The 13049-nt window shown below is 37.1% G+C and overlaps 1 protein-coding gene across 2 annotated transcripts in view; it reads right to left on the reverse strand.

Moving 5' to 3' along the window:
- Positions 1–13049, reverse strand: part of RASA2 (RAS p21 protein activator 2) — a 52161-nt gene that overhangs the window by 18513 nt on the left and 20599 nt on the right. For both annotated transcript variants that reach the window (XM_064457712.1, XM_064457713.1), the window contains 4 exons: positions 5553–5636; positions 3542–3614; positions 2186–2262; positions 705–803 (listed from right to left, as the gene is read on the reverse strand). In XM_064457712.1, coding sequence (XP_064313782.1) covers positions 705–803; positions 2186–2262; positions 3542–3614; positions 5553–5636 — 333 coding nt within the window. The remainder of the gene's footprint in view (positions 1–704; positions 804–2185; positions 2263–3541; positions 3615–5552; positions 5637–13049) is intronic.

Genomic DNA, 13049 nt, shown 5'->3' on the forward strand with positions numbered 1-13049 from the left:
TCTTTGAACTGGAAGGTGCACTAAAAGCAGAATATTCTACACACTTTGAGGCATTTGAGGCTGCTTTACTCATCACTTCCTGCTGCTAAGCATGTGGGATAGTAAGAAAGAACTTCAGAAGGGAGGTTGCTGCTATGTTATAGGCAGAGGTCTGTCTTTCCTGAATTCCCTTCAATACCTTACACTTCCAGCTTTTAAACTTCTCTGCCTGCTCCCATGAAATAACATTGGGTTGGTTCCAGAAGATCCTTTCTGAACCTCCCCAAGCAAAGCAAGCCATACTTAATGATTATTTTAAAATAAACTCTTCATCAGTCACTCTGGAAATCTGAATTACAAAATTAATTACGAGTGATGCACTTCCAAGAAGTTGCAGGTGGTTAGGCTGAAAAGCATACATTGATCACTAAAACCCAGCAAGCTGAGTGAAAGGTAGTTACGTTCACTCTTCCCTTTCTTTACTCTCCTCACTTTCCCCTCAAATGCATGACCTATTCTGTGGGAGTGGGCAGACTGGCGGAGAAGAGCTAAATGTATCCTCTGGCAAGGTTAATTTATTGAGCAGGGAAACTCTCTAGAAAGATGCTTTACCTAGACTAGAACAGGAAGATATATTTTAATGGATAGTTAAAATAAAACATATCCTTTGCAAGGGAAGAGCTGCAAGACAGAGGCAAATTCACTTCTAATCCACCATTTCTCACCATGCTTGAAAGGAATCATTTCTTAACACCTTCACAGGAACTTTAATTTCTCCTAGAAAGATGTCTTGTACCAAATTTCCGTTATTCCATAGGTCAACCCTGAAAATAAGAACATTGCTTAATTTTTTCTTCCTCCAGAGAGAAATAAAAATCTTAAAGTTAACAGTAACTGCCTTACAGCACTTTTCCACATGCATGCAGGCAGGAAATGTTAGAAATCTCACTCCATTCTAATTAAATCAAGAAGAATCAAACGAGTGGCTTATTAACCCATAAAGAACAGATAGAGAAACAAACAGTGAGAGTTAGACTCGCAGACCTTGCATCAGTAAATAAAAGTGACACTGGCAACATATGTATTCTGAGCAGTCTCCACCCCAAAAACTGTGCACATTTCTTCTCAGGTAATTCAAGTGACTTTTTAACCAATATATTTACATATCCCTATCTAACTGCTGAAATTTGGCACACTGCAATGCCACACCAACACATGCGCTTGTTTTCTGAATAGCGGCTCATATGCTTACAACTTCAAAAGGAGGAATCACAGACTCCAGACATGCACCTTGGGTGTTTTCTATTACTTCTTACCTCTCTGACATTTCTGACAGACAGCAGTTGTTAAGAAGAACAAAAAAAATTAATACTAGATTTGTTGGGGCATGACTATTTTTCTAAGTATATTTGCATCCATAGTGAAATACACAATTCTAAATAAGATATTCATGAAGCTAATAGTTAAAAATGCACATACTAAGGCAGTTCTATAATGGCTATTAAAACTCACCACTAAATTATTCTTCTGAGGCCTGTTAGGAAACATATGCCAGCCTTGAAGACTTTTTGTCATTCCGCAGATTCGGGGCATGCATGTGCATGAGCACAATAAAGAAACAGAGTACAGGGGCTCTCAACTGTTCTAACTACATTGCACAAATACAGACAGACCTGCTCCAAGGGTAGAGGAGCAGAAAAAGGGAATATATGTCAAAGTAATCTTTGCATTTGCATGCAAAAGATGCAACACAAATGCTCCTCTAAGAAGAAATGCAAAACCATAAGAATCTCACAAGAGAGGCTTTTCCCTCTGTTTTTATTGAAAGAGCCAACAACGTCTGAAAATATACACTAGCATCAGGTATGCTATTACCAGTCATTACAAGTTCTGTTATGAGTATTCTGCCCAGAATAATATATATTCATAGGAGGTCCTCATGCCTCTTTACTCACAGGCACAGGAAGCAAATTTAGGCTGCTAGATACACTCTACCGCTATTTACTTAAAAAGAAAACCCCTCATCTTCAGTAACAAACACATGAAAAAATTTTAGCAATTTTTTAAGTTAGGAAGATCTTTTCTACAAGTCTGATCAGTAGTTCTCTGGAGTTACACTAAAATAAAACCTTTTTTTTATTGTCTTGATGATAAAATATTATGATTTATTAGTTATAAATGTAACTTTCTAATCTATAAAACTTACCTGACTTCTAGTTTCTCAATATCTTCTTCTTCCACCTGAAACTGGGACTTTTTGGTATAACTGCTGGACCTGGTTACCTGCAGGTAAATTCCCCTCATTAACACACTTTTTACTGTTGTATTACGGATGTCAAAACCCAAAAGAAAACCCTGCCTCTAACATTGGTAAATAGTTACTCTTCCTTTTCAAAAGGCTAAAATTCAGTTCACCAAACAAACTGCCACCTTTTGACAGAAAGGAGGTGAAAAATGGGTCAAGAAGAGTTCATGGGGGAACCTGATGAGGGCTAGCTGGTATCTAAGGGAATTACAGTATAGATTTATTAGAAAAAACAAGAAGGAAGTTTGACATGAAACTGGCAAGAATGTCTTCGGTTTCAGCATGAGCCCCAAGAAAGCATTAAAGTTTGTTCTGAAATGTTTAAAGAAACAACAAGTCAGTCCACTCTTCTTGCCCTAGTTATACCACAGCTGTAACCTCTTACTTCAACTTTCTTCATTTCTTGACTGACTGCATTCTCAGTTGTAATAATAAAGTTATAGGAGTGGTTTGGATCACATTTTTATCCTAATACCTTACTTCCTAAGAAATTACATTCAGTATCTTGAGCAGGTCAACTGAAACACATGCCATATGTTGATACTCTGTACGTAAGGAAGGAACAATTTCTCACTGAAGTCCCACAGCAGTACCAAGATCTATATAAACACAGTGAATTATAATACATTTGAGGCACATGTAAATAGTTGTACTACTTCCAACTCTCAGCTGAACAGTATAGTATGCTTCCATGCAAATGTAGTTTCTATTACAGAGAAATCAAATGAAAATTAAAACCCATAATTTGGTTACTGTACAGTAACTCATGTAGAATTTAAATCAACTCCTAAATAACAAAAGGTTAATAATCTTTTAAATAAAATAATAAAACTAGCCTTTATTAGGTATAATTGCTACATTGTTTTATTAAAGAAATATGTTGGCTGTTTTTTTAGCTCAATGTTCTTGAAAATATTTAAATCTAATTCCACAAAATAGCTTAACTATATAGCTTAAATCCCAGAACTCCTGATGGCAACAGATGCTACACAAAGTGATTAAGGGTAACAAATTACCTTCACATATGTACTTGTGAGGAAGTAATTTTTCACATAGCAATTGAAAAGGAATGCTGTTGTCTGGCAGCCCCCCGAAATTTAAGTATGTCATTCACTTCCATTATGAGAGGCTAGTAAAAGCTCTTCAGTTTGCTCAAAGAGAGCTTTCTGTGTCAGGTACTGCTATGTAGCTTGCTTAAAAATATTTCAAGAGTTGCATAAAACAGATAAACAGGCAGAATACCACACAAAAAGTTACCTCAAAATAAAATGTTTCGTTAAACTGCGGATTGCTTGTTTTCTTCTTTACTTTGGTCTTCTTTTGGTCATTCCTGTTCCAATGCGGTAAAATTTTTTACCATAGACAACTTAAACACACAATTTTAAGACATTCTATTGTCAAGAAGGACCCATGCATTTAAGTTAAAACATTTTTTGTCATTTTAGAGATAATTTTGATCAATGAAGAAAAATCTTAAAATAGAATTTCATCTTCACAACATAGTTTGAAAAGTTGAAATTTCAAGTGCTGTATCTAGTTAATTGCGCATCTGTCCAGCCCAAGGTTTTCTATTTCATTTCCCAAACCAGTATAATTTACACATATCAAGTAAAAATATATCAACAGTTTCTAAAGCATTTCAAACTTAAGTCTGCAGACAATTTCACCAGTGCTTTCAGGTTACAAGCACAGTTTTCCTCATCTTGTTCAACTGTCAGTTTCTGGTTTTCCCACCCTCTTTTGTGGGAAAATACCCACTACTTCTTTACAGGCAGAGGCTTACACCAAGCCACTGAATGTTTCCTTTGGAAGGAATTGCTGCTAATGCTAGATGCTAAATAGCATAGGGTCAAACAAAACAATCGCTCCCCACTCCCTTCTGTTTAGATAATTTTTTAAATTTTACATATTCATAAAAAAAATACAGACAATACAGTCTTAGTAAAGGGCTACGATAGTATAAAAATGCTTTCTAGAAGACTCAAATATAAAATGGGGGTGGGGGGGGAACAGACAAGGGAAAAGAAGAATTGTCCTGGACATCAGCTAACTGTTTTCAGGCGCTGGCATACAAATATTCCAGTCATGGTATATGAGTCACACATGCATGAGATTGGAAAATCTTAACCAGGAACTTCTGTGAGATTTGCACCTATATTCCCATACCAACAGGGTAAATACTGTGTGGGATTCTCCCAGTTCCATCTACATCACAGGATTCAAATTGGAAACATACGTCAATTTATCATCTTTGGCAGTCAACACCATGCTTACTAGGTATAATGGTCAAGTCTCCCTAGTCCTCTTAAAAAAACCCCAGCCAACCAAACCAAGAAAAAACAAAACACACACACAAAAACCAGAGCAAACAAAAAACAACAAAAAAACACCCCACCACCACCTACCAAAAAACCCCTGACCCAAACCTAACAAAAAAAAAAAAAAAAAAAAAAAGAGTGTTCACGTGTTACCAACGAAGAAGAAAACGCCCCATTCACTCAGAGCTTACTCAGGGACAATCCTTCCAAAGTCTTTAAAAACCTCAAGTTTGCTAGCAGACTTTCTGGTACTATGCTCACAGTGGCAATTCTTCAGTACTGGAGAAAGTAAATAGACTTAGGCTTGATGTTGCAAAAAAAGAAACAACTGAAACCTAGTTTAACTGAGATGTTATTAGGCAGGGAGTTGCAGATAGTGAATGTGTGGGATATGAGATTTATCTTAAATGAAAAACCCAATGGCTATTCAGGATCACCAGTTCAAAAAAAGGAGGCATTTAAACTGTAGGGACTTTCAGTAGCATCCCAAAGGTGCTGGTGTTAGAAAGGTCTCACCAGAACCTCTACTCTCTTGCTTCCTCCCAGCTGCTAAATGTGTGCTGTGAAGAAATTTACACATCAGGAAAAACTGGGAACAGAGGAAGGTGGGTGAGCAATTGACTACATTGTCCCAGACAGGAATTTGACAAAAATAAATAGGAAATACAGTGCAGATATCAAGAGTCCAGTACTAAGCCTGAGAAGAAAGAACGAACTGAGTGGCAAAGTGGTTCTTGACTAGTGCAGACCATTCAGGCAGACCAAATACCTTCACAATCTCAAGAGTATGGTAGGGAAGGGGAGAGTACAGTAACAACAGAAGATGCTATGTACGCAGAAAGCATTTTAAGATTTTTTTTCTATATTTTAAATATTTTGCTTAAAACCTATGACTTTCCAGTTTAAGACCACAGCATCTTAGATTCATTAATTTCATACTAAAATGTTACCTGGAAGGCCCCACAAGAGAGACTGTTGCGTAAGGGTCACAATTCTGTCCATTTATAAGAGGCAACCCATGGCACTCCTTTATGCTACAAGGAAAAGGCAATCAATACATCAGTGAAGCAATGTCTTCGACTTAAAAAAAAAAAAACCAACCACCATACAATCCTTTCTTTTAAAAGATTTTTTTAAGTCCTGCTGTATTACACAGTTATATATACGTTGTTCCAATGTAATATGTACATGAAGTAGACTGTAACTACAGACCTCTGGATAGTAATACAAGGTAATATTCAAGTGTACAGTCAGGCTTGGGGGGGGCAGGAAGGGGGGCTCTGTGAGAACAACATTCTTGGAATTGCTTTGATAAAAGACATTCCAGTATCACACATGCATGGCAAAATCCTAAGTAAAATCAACTGCTATGTTTAGAGGAAACTGCAGAGTTTGTTAACTTTTGAATTTGATTTCTCAAGGCCCACAAAAGGCTATTTGGCCTCATCCACAGGGCAGCAACTACATTTGGAAGGCACTAAAACGGATTTAAATATATTGTTTTGGCTAAACTACATTCTGAGTTGACTAAGATGAGAAATGCAAAATCATATCCCCAAAATGTCCTTTAAAAATAAAGTATCCAAAACTATTAGTCCTAGAATGTCTAGGTTCCATCCATGCTACTCAGCCACAAAGAAAAATCAGTTTACCTTTGAACTAGTGTTTATTTTCAAGCTCTTTTCACAATACTGCATGATCAGGGTTAAATGGCCCTTTTAAAAGTACAATTTTCTTCCTGAATTTGTACAGTAATTTGTAAGCTGGTGTTTAAGAGGTACATAAGCACGCTGTTCACCACTCCTGATGCAAAAGGGACGGGATGGTTAGAAATTAATGCTCATGCGGGCAGAGGCATATTTTCTGGACCTTTTCTGAAGGCTTGCAATCTTTTTGAATCACCACAGCAACAACACTAATAGAAACAGAGCTGGGTCAGCAAGCTGACTAACCTTCAGATGCTGCCCATATATGAGTATTAACTAAAAACAGCTGGAACAACAAAAGTAAAGCAAAACAATTTGTAAATTTACACCAGAAACCAGACTTTCTAGCAAAATGTTGCTCTAATGCAGCCATGCACACTGTAGTATTTATTAAGTCTAGAAACATTTAGCAGATTACAAAATTTTATAAACAGACACAAATGGGATCTGAATGTTATACTCCTGCTCTCCCTTTTTAAAATCATCGATTTTTAAATTATGTCTTGCAGGAATTTAACTAAATTAATGCAAGTAAGTTTTGGTTGCCATAGTCAGCCAGTTTGAATAAAATCCAAAGCCTATTTAACTTAAAGGAGAAAGTAGACTTTTCTGCTTTAAGTTAATACAAATAATCAAGTAAATGTTCTAATACTATAATGTGGAATAATAAGTTGTGCAGATAGAAATAAAGTTACATAGCAGCAACAGTAGCTACACACTGTTAAGTAAATGCTTTCTGTACTGTAGAAAAACAGTGCAACTCCTGTTATTCTTTTAGCAAACTCAAACACTCACAAGTGAGGAAACAACAGACACTAACACTCCTGTGCTGCCTCAGAACTCCACCCTCTTTGGAGTATGCATGATTATAAACCAGATGGTATTTCCCCCCCAAAAAAGTCCCTTTGTCTTAGCCAGTTCAGGGAACAGTTAGTGCTGAACCACTGCACAATAATTTGTTATTTTTTGTCCAGTTTTCAAGGACACGGCCTTCAGCATTTCAATAATTCTTGAATCACAATGAACCCTACAGTGATTTCAAACCCACCATTTAAATGCGTTCTTAAAACATCCAGTTGTTTCATAAGCATTAATTGATTCCTCCTCCAACACATACGTGACATAGAAGAGTGGCGACAAAATTGAACTGTCTAGACTTTCAGTCATTTGGGGTATCTGATTTGAGGCAGCTAGGGCTTGATTCTTTCAGACTATCAGGCATTTTGTAGCATGAAACATACTGTTTCTGCTGTTCCCAGAGATTTTCAGTTTCAGGTGTGACTGCTGAGTGTACCTGTAAGTTAGCATCAACTCAAATCTCACAGGAAATTCATAGCAGATGAATCAAATCAAACTTATCTGGATAGAATTCAATTATTTTAACAAAAACAACACAATTTCTCTTCCTACAGCCTGCGTCATGTTAACCTAGCTCCTAGATTTCTCTAGCAAACAGACACGAGTCCTACAAAAAGCAGTTTATTTCCCTACATATGAAGTTTCTCACCCTTTCCCTGATCACTGTATGAATGACCTGCGTACTTGATGTAATAATCCTGTGGGAAAACGTGTATTACCCGATCAACAAAAACTGATCACAATGCCCTACTTTTGGTTACAGAAACAGCTTGTTCCAGCCTCCCCTATCTTCTTACAGCTTGACCACAACATACACAAACTAAAAGAAGGCTTGTTTGTGATTTTTTACAAGTTGAAAAACATTTTACTGATAACTACACAGCCTTGCAGCAGAACTAGAATCTCTGGATTCATCATATAGATCTGTTACTTCAAGCTGATTTCATGCTCCAGTCAGTCTCCCTGTGTAGGCAGCTCTAGCAATTCCTTTTCATCTCCTGCCCAAATTCCAGATCTGTTGCCAGCAAGTAAGGTCTACCTAGCTTAGACAGCCTACCCTCTTCCAACACCTCAAAAAACAAACTATCCCAGTCGCCCCCCCAGCCATCCGCTCCTAATATTCCCAAACCTTTCCTTTTCAGACCCATCAGGCTCAAGAATTTGTTCCAAATTTATCTCACCTCCTCCCCTTCCATCTCTCACTCTAAGCTAGCCAGTCATAACCATCCCTTACCTCTCCAGTTACTGCCTGGAGTCTGCTTTAGACACATTTTCTGACAGTGCAGCTCAGTCAACTGAACTGCACCGAAATGGTGGATCCTCCTCTTTCTTTTATACTCCTGCCTTGCATCTGTCACCTATGGTGACTGATGAAAGCTGCTTAGGTTTCGAGCCAGTTTTCAGTCAGATTGGTAACCTGAATTAACCTAGTCATGCAGGTCATCTCACAAGCTCCAAAGGCAGTGCAAGGCAAGGAGCCATTAAGGGTAGGAAGCCATTAAATCAATGCAGCACTATCAACCTGGATTGTAATTCCCTAGGGACTGAATACACGAGACTGAATTATTGCAGATTGTTTTAAGATACGAAACAACCAACCTCCAGTAAACACATTTAAAAATTTTTAACATGTTTGAAGTGGCTCAATTAGAGTAGACTTAACATAAAAGGGCAACCTCATCAAGTTTACCAGCTAGCAGATCTCACAGGAATACTGCCTTTCCCCAAAGAATCAGGCAAAGTGCTAGAACTGAAACCTTCTACAACAGGAAAAAACCAAACAAAAACACCCCACCAAAACCAACAAAAAAACCCCCAAACACTTTGACCAACCAAAAAGAAAATAACACTAAATATATATTTATTATGGTTGTCAGATTAGGAATGTATTTCCACCATATGGTAAACATTTCAGCTTTCACAAATGGCTTCATCTATCCAGGCTAGCACAAGCAATTTTCATTCAAAAGGCGTAAGTGCATAGAGCTTGAAGAAGCAGACAAAAACTTAAAAGCCTTTTATTTCATATTTCAAACTACTACATCTTTCTGTAAAGTCTAAGCATTAGCTAACAGAAGGACTTTTGTTCTTTTCTCACAGTACTGATCAGTTACAGTACAGCATAAGAGATCTTTCAGTTTACATTAATTCCTGCTTCACATCTCAGTAGTTTGTTCTGCAAGAGGAGTTTCATACAGGAAATATGAGCCTTTCAGATACAACTGGCATATATTACCATCTTATGAGTTGAATAAGTCCTTAAAAAGACACAGCCTGCAATAAAACCCCTTAATGACTGAAGGACTTTACCTCCACCATTCACATAACAGACATTCTCCAAGTGCAGAAAGTAACTGCAGCCATTAGGATTTATACACTTCATAAAAATTGTTATGTTACCTAGAACGACTTCATGTGAGCAGGTGAAATATAAACAGGACAGCAACAAACCAACAAGTCAATTTAAGATAGTTTAGTGTATAATTTATTTAGAGAAGTTAAAAAAAAAAAGACAAAAATCTAGCTATAATAAGCTTTTTCTGGGCTTTTAAGTATTTGCATTGCAAGTACACAAATCTGTTTCTTTCAGAGTCGGAGTCACGTTAAACACAGAGAAGGCAAGTATTACCATCCAATAGCCTAATTTGGCAAGAAACCGTTCAAGTATCATTTCTTTCAGCAGCAGAAAATATGCAAACAATGGTCACGCAAACTTGTTTTCAGACTCAAATGAGAGCTGCAAGCATATATTTTTTGAAATGTGCTACTATACATGCCACTGTGGTTTTGAAAAAAAAAAAGAAGAAAGAAAGCGCCCACACTGAGTCAGCAGTTAATCTATTGCATTATCTTTTTCCCCTCCTCATTCACACATTACAAAAGGAAACAACTAGAATCAGAGACAAAACCAAATTTCAGTTCAGAAACAGTCTGCGGGTGTATCTGCATGAAATTGAACAGCAAGTTTCCAATTAATACAAAACTTAAGTGTTAAATCAGGGATTAGCCCACTGTAACTGGGCTCAAAGATAGCCCTTGACCAAAGGAAGGTTAACTTCACGCTTGTATTTCAAAAGAAGTGCAAGGGTTTCATTGATATAAGATAAGCAATTACAAGTCTTAATTTGACTTTCTCTAGGGAAAAATATGTTTCCATTATCGTGTTTTTAGCATACTTACACAAGCTGAAAGCCCTAACTGGCTTCAGAAAGTCCCACATTAAGAAAATTGGCCACCATTTCCTCCCCTCCCCCCCAGCATCAAGTAAGACCAGATAGGTCAGTTGTGGTATATCTTGTACATGACCACTTTTAGTCAACTTGAGGAAAAGAGAGAAACTTCCACATTTTAAGAAGTGAGGGGTTTCTTTGACTCTTATCCACAGCTTCGCCAATACAAACACAGATTACGATATATTAATATTTGTCCTTCCCCAAGCTTACTTCCCTTACATAAAGTTGGGAACCAACCAGAAGGGCGCGAGCAGGACAGAAAGAAACATGAGTAACAGCATTCCTGGTTTTGTTATATGACAACTGACCATCCCTTCGTCATACACAGCGACACTTATCTTTCTAAATATCACATGTTCTTTTCCCAATAGCTTCTTGGTTAGACAAGATGGTTTCACTATACATACTAGCATGAGAAATTAAGCCTTCAACCCGCTCATATTAGCTGTAAGAGGCTAACTTCATCATCTCTTAGTTGTCCAAATCCTTAACTTTCAAAAACTGCTTCCTACTGGATTTACCTTCAGTTTTTAAATCAATCCTCATCCTAAAACCTGTCTTAGAAGACAAGCAAAAAAGCTACAACCATGTCTACAGAACCTAAAATAATATTAATTCATCTCCTAGTCAAGTCTAAACCTATCACTTTGGTTCAGCCACAAACAAAAGATGATGAGGGACTCCAGATAATGCTCAGAATCACAGAATTACTCAGAATTACTTGCTGTTGTCTTTGCACTTTACATGATCTTTAATCTGGTTTTGTGAGAGTTATAGCTACTATTTTTCATCTTTGTAGAACTTCTGGACTCTCGGAATACATGGTGGAAATCCATTAGAAACTTACCTATGAACAGAGCTAGCACAAGTATCTAGATTTCCCTTATCCTATAAAAAAATGTAACTAGTGAAGGTTTAAAAGCTTCCCTGTCTCATTACATTGAGAGACCATTAATATGAACGTGAAGTAAAACATGGCTTTGAAAGGCAAGTATTTATAGCCTGTATTTTAAGAATTATTTTTTCCATAATCTTATTTTCTTTGGCCAATTCATTTTCAGTTTTGGACTGGTCAAAAAGAGGCAGGGAGAGACATACCCACATAGGCCTACCCTTTGTCTTTTTTTACTCAATCACAGCTCTGCTACTTCCTATCTTTCAGCTTTTTTAAAGGAGTTACTAATACAATGACTTCTCAGAGCCAGGTGACTAACAAAACATAGCAGTAAGTGCATCACCAACTAATTATCCATGGAAATTCACAAAATAAGCAGACTTTTAAACAGTTGAAATTTTCTATTAAAGAACCTCACATGTATTTTCTCCAAGTTCCTCACGTGTTAAGATCAAAAGGGTCTCAAGAAGTGCCCTCACATCCATTTCTATAATACTATATCCAGTGAGACACTTATTTCTCATACTCTCACATGTACATCCAAAAATATATTTATATATAATATATTACTTATACAGCTGATTATTTCAAGGGTATCAGCATATGTGATAAAATACTACTACACATTTTTAGTTTAAGGAACTCTAGTGCATTTCATAATCTCAGATGAAGACAAAAGTACTGATGTAATCCTGCAGTGTGTAACGCACAATCCTCTCCCACATGCCAGTGAGTGGGTGACTACAGCAACCACGAGAGAACCCTAGCTTCCTTTTGATCATTTATCTCTGTCATAAAGAGATCGTAAGAGAGGGCACAGTGAGTAACCCACTTCCTACTGAAAACTGCAATCTGCAACAGTAACTTTCTAAAGCAACTTTTCTTCATCATATTAAATTATTTTTTCTGAACGTGTAACAGAGACTAAAACACATGGATATATGAAAAAAAAAATTTAAAAAAAAATCTATCAAAATTAAGCTGGGAATAAAACACACAGTCATAATGCTCCAGCCAACTTTTGGTAGTGAATAGTGCACAGGGCAAAAGCTGTGCTAATTCTGCCTTGTGCTGCAAGTGGGATACAGAAAGCAGCAGGGGTCCCAATCAACAAAGCTGCCACCCACTATACAAGTAGAAACACATTCAGAATTATCTTCAAGTAATAAATACACATTGATATACAGCAAGTTTCCATATCTCACTTGAATTATGAGCCTGCAATAGCCACTGAAAGCACTACCAGCTTCACTGGCTTAGTTGTATCACAGAAGTAGCTTCCCTTTTCATACCAAGTAACAGAGAAGCAAAGAGATATTTTTGCTAGGTCTTGCTCCAACCAAACCACTCATCTTGGCTTAGGAGTGTTGACTAAGGCAGAAATAACTTCATTTAAACTTCATAATGAAAATTACATTAGCAAAACTGACAGCGTAGTGGTCTCCCCCTGCTCCCTGAAGCTGATGTGAACATGAAGTCACCGAGACAAACAGAAGACCACACATGACTTCCTCCCCTCGTGGTTTTGCAGTACAACATATTCTTTCATACTAAATTCTCAGAGATGATTTTTAAAATGCCAAAAATAAAAACAACTCACTCTGAATAAGTATATAAGTAATTTTGCCTTCCAACATTGTTCATTAAAAGAATCTTATTACATTTTGAGTTTTTAATCTTAATTTTCCCTTAGCCTTTATAACCCTGTCTGCACCCTTTTCTTTACATGGCCTTTCCCACAACCTGGTAGAAGAC

Source organism: Phalacrocorax carbo, chromosome 7 (assembly GCF_963921805.1).
Source record: "Phalacrocorax carbo chromosome 7, bPhaCar2.1, whole genome shotgun sequence".
In the NCBI taxonomy this organism is placed as follows: Eukaryota; Metazoa; Chordata; class Aves; order Suliformes; family Phalacrocoracidae; genus Phalacrocorax; species Phalacrocorax carbo.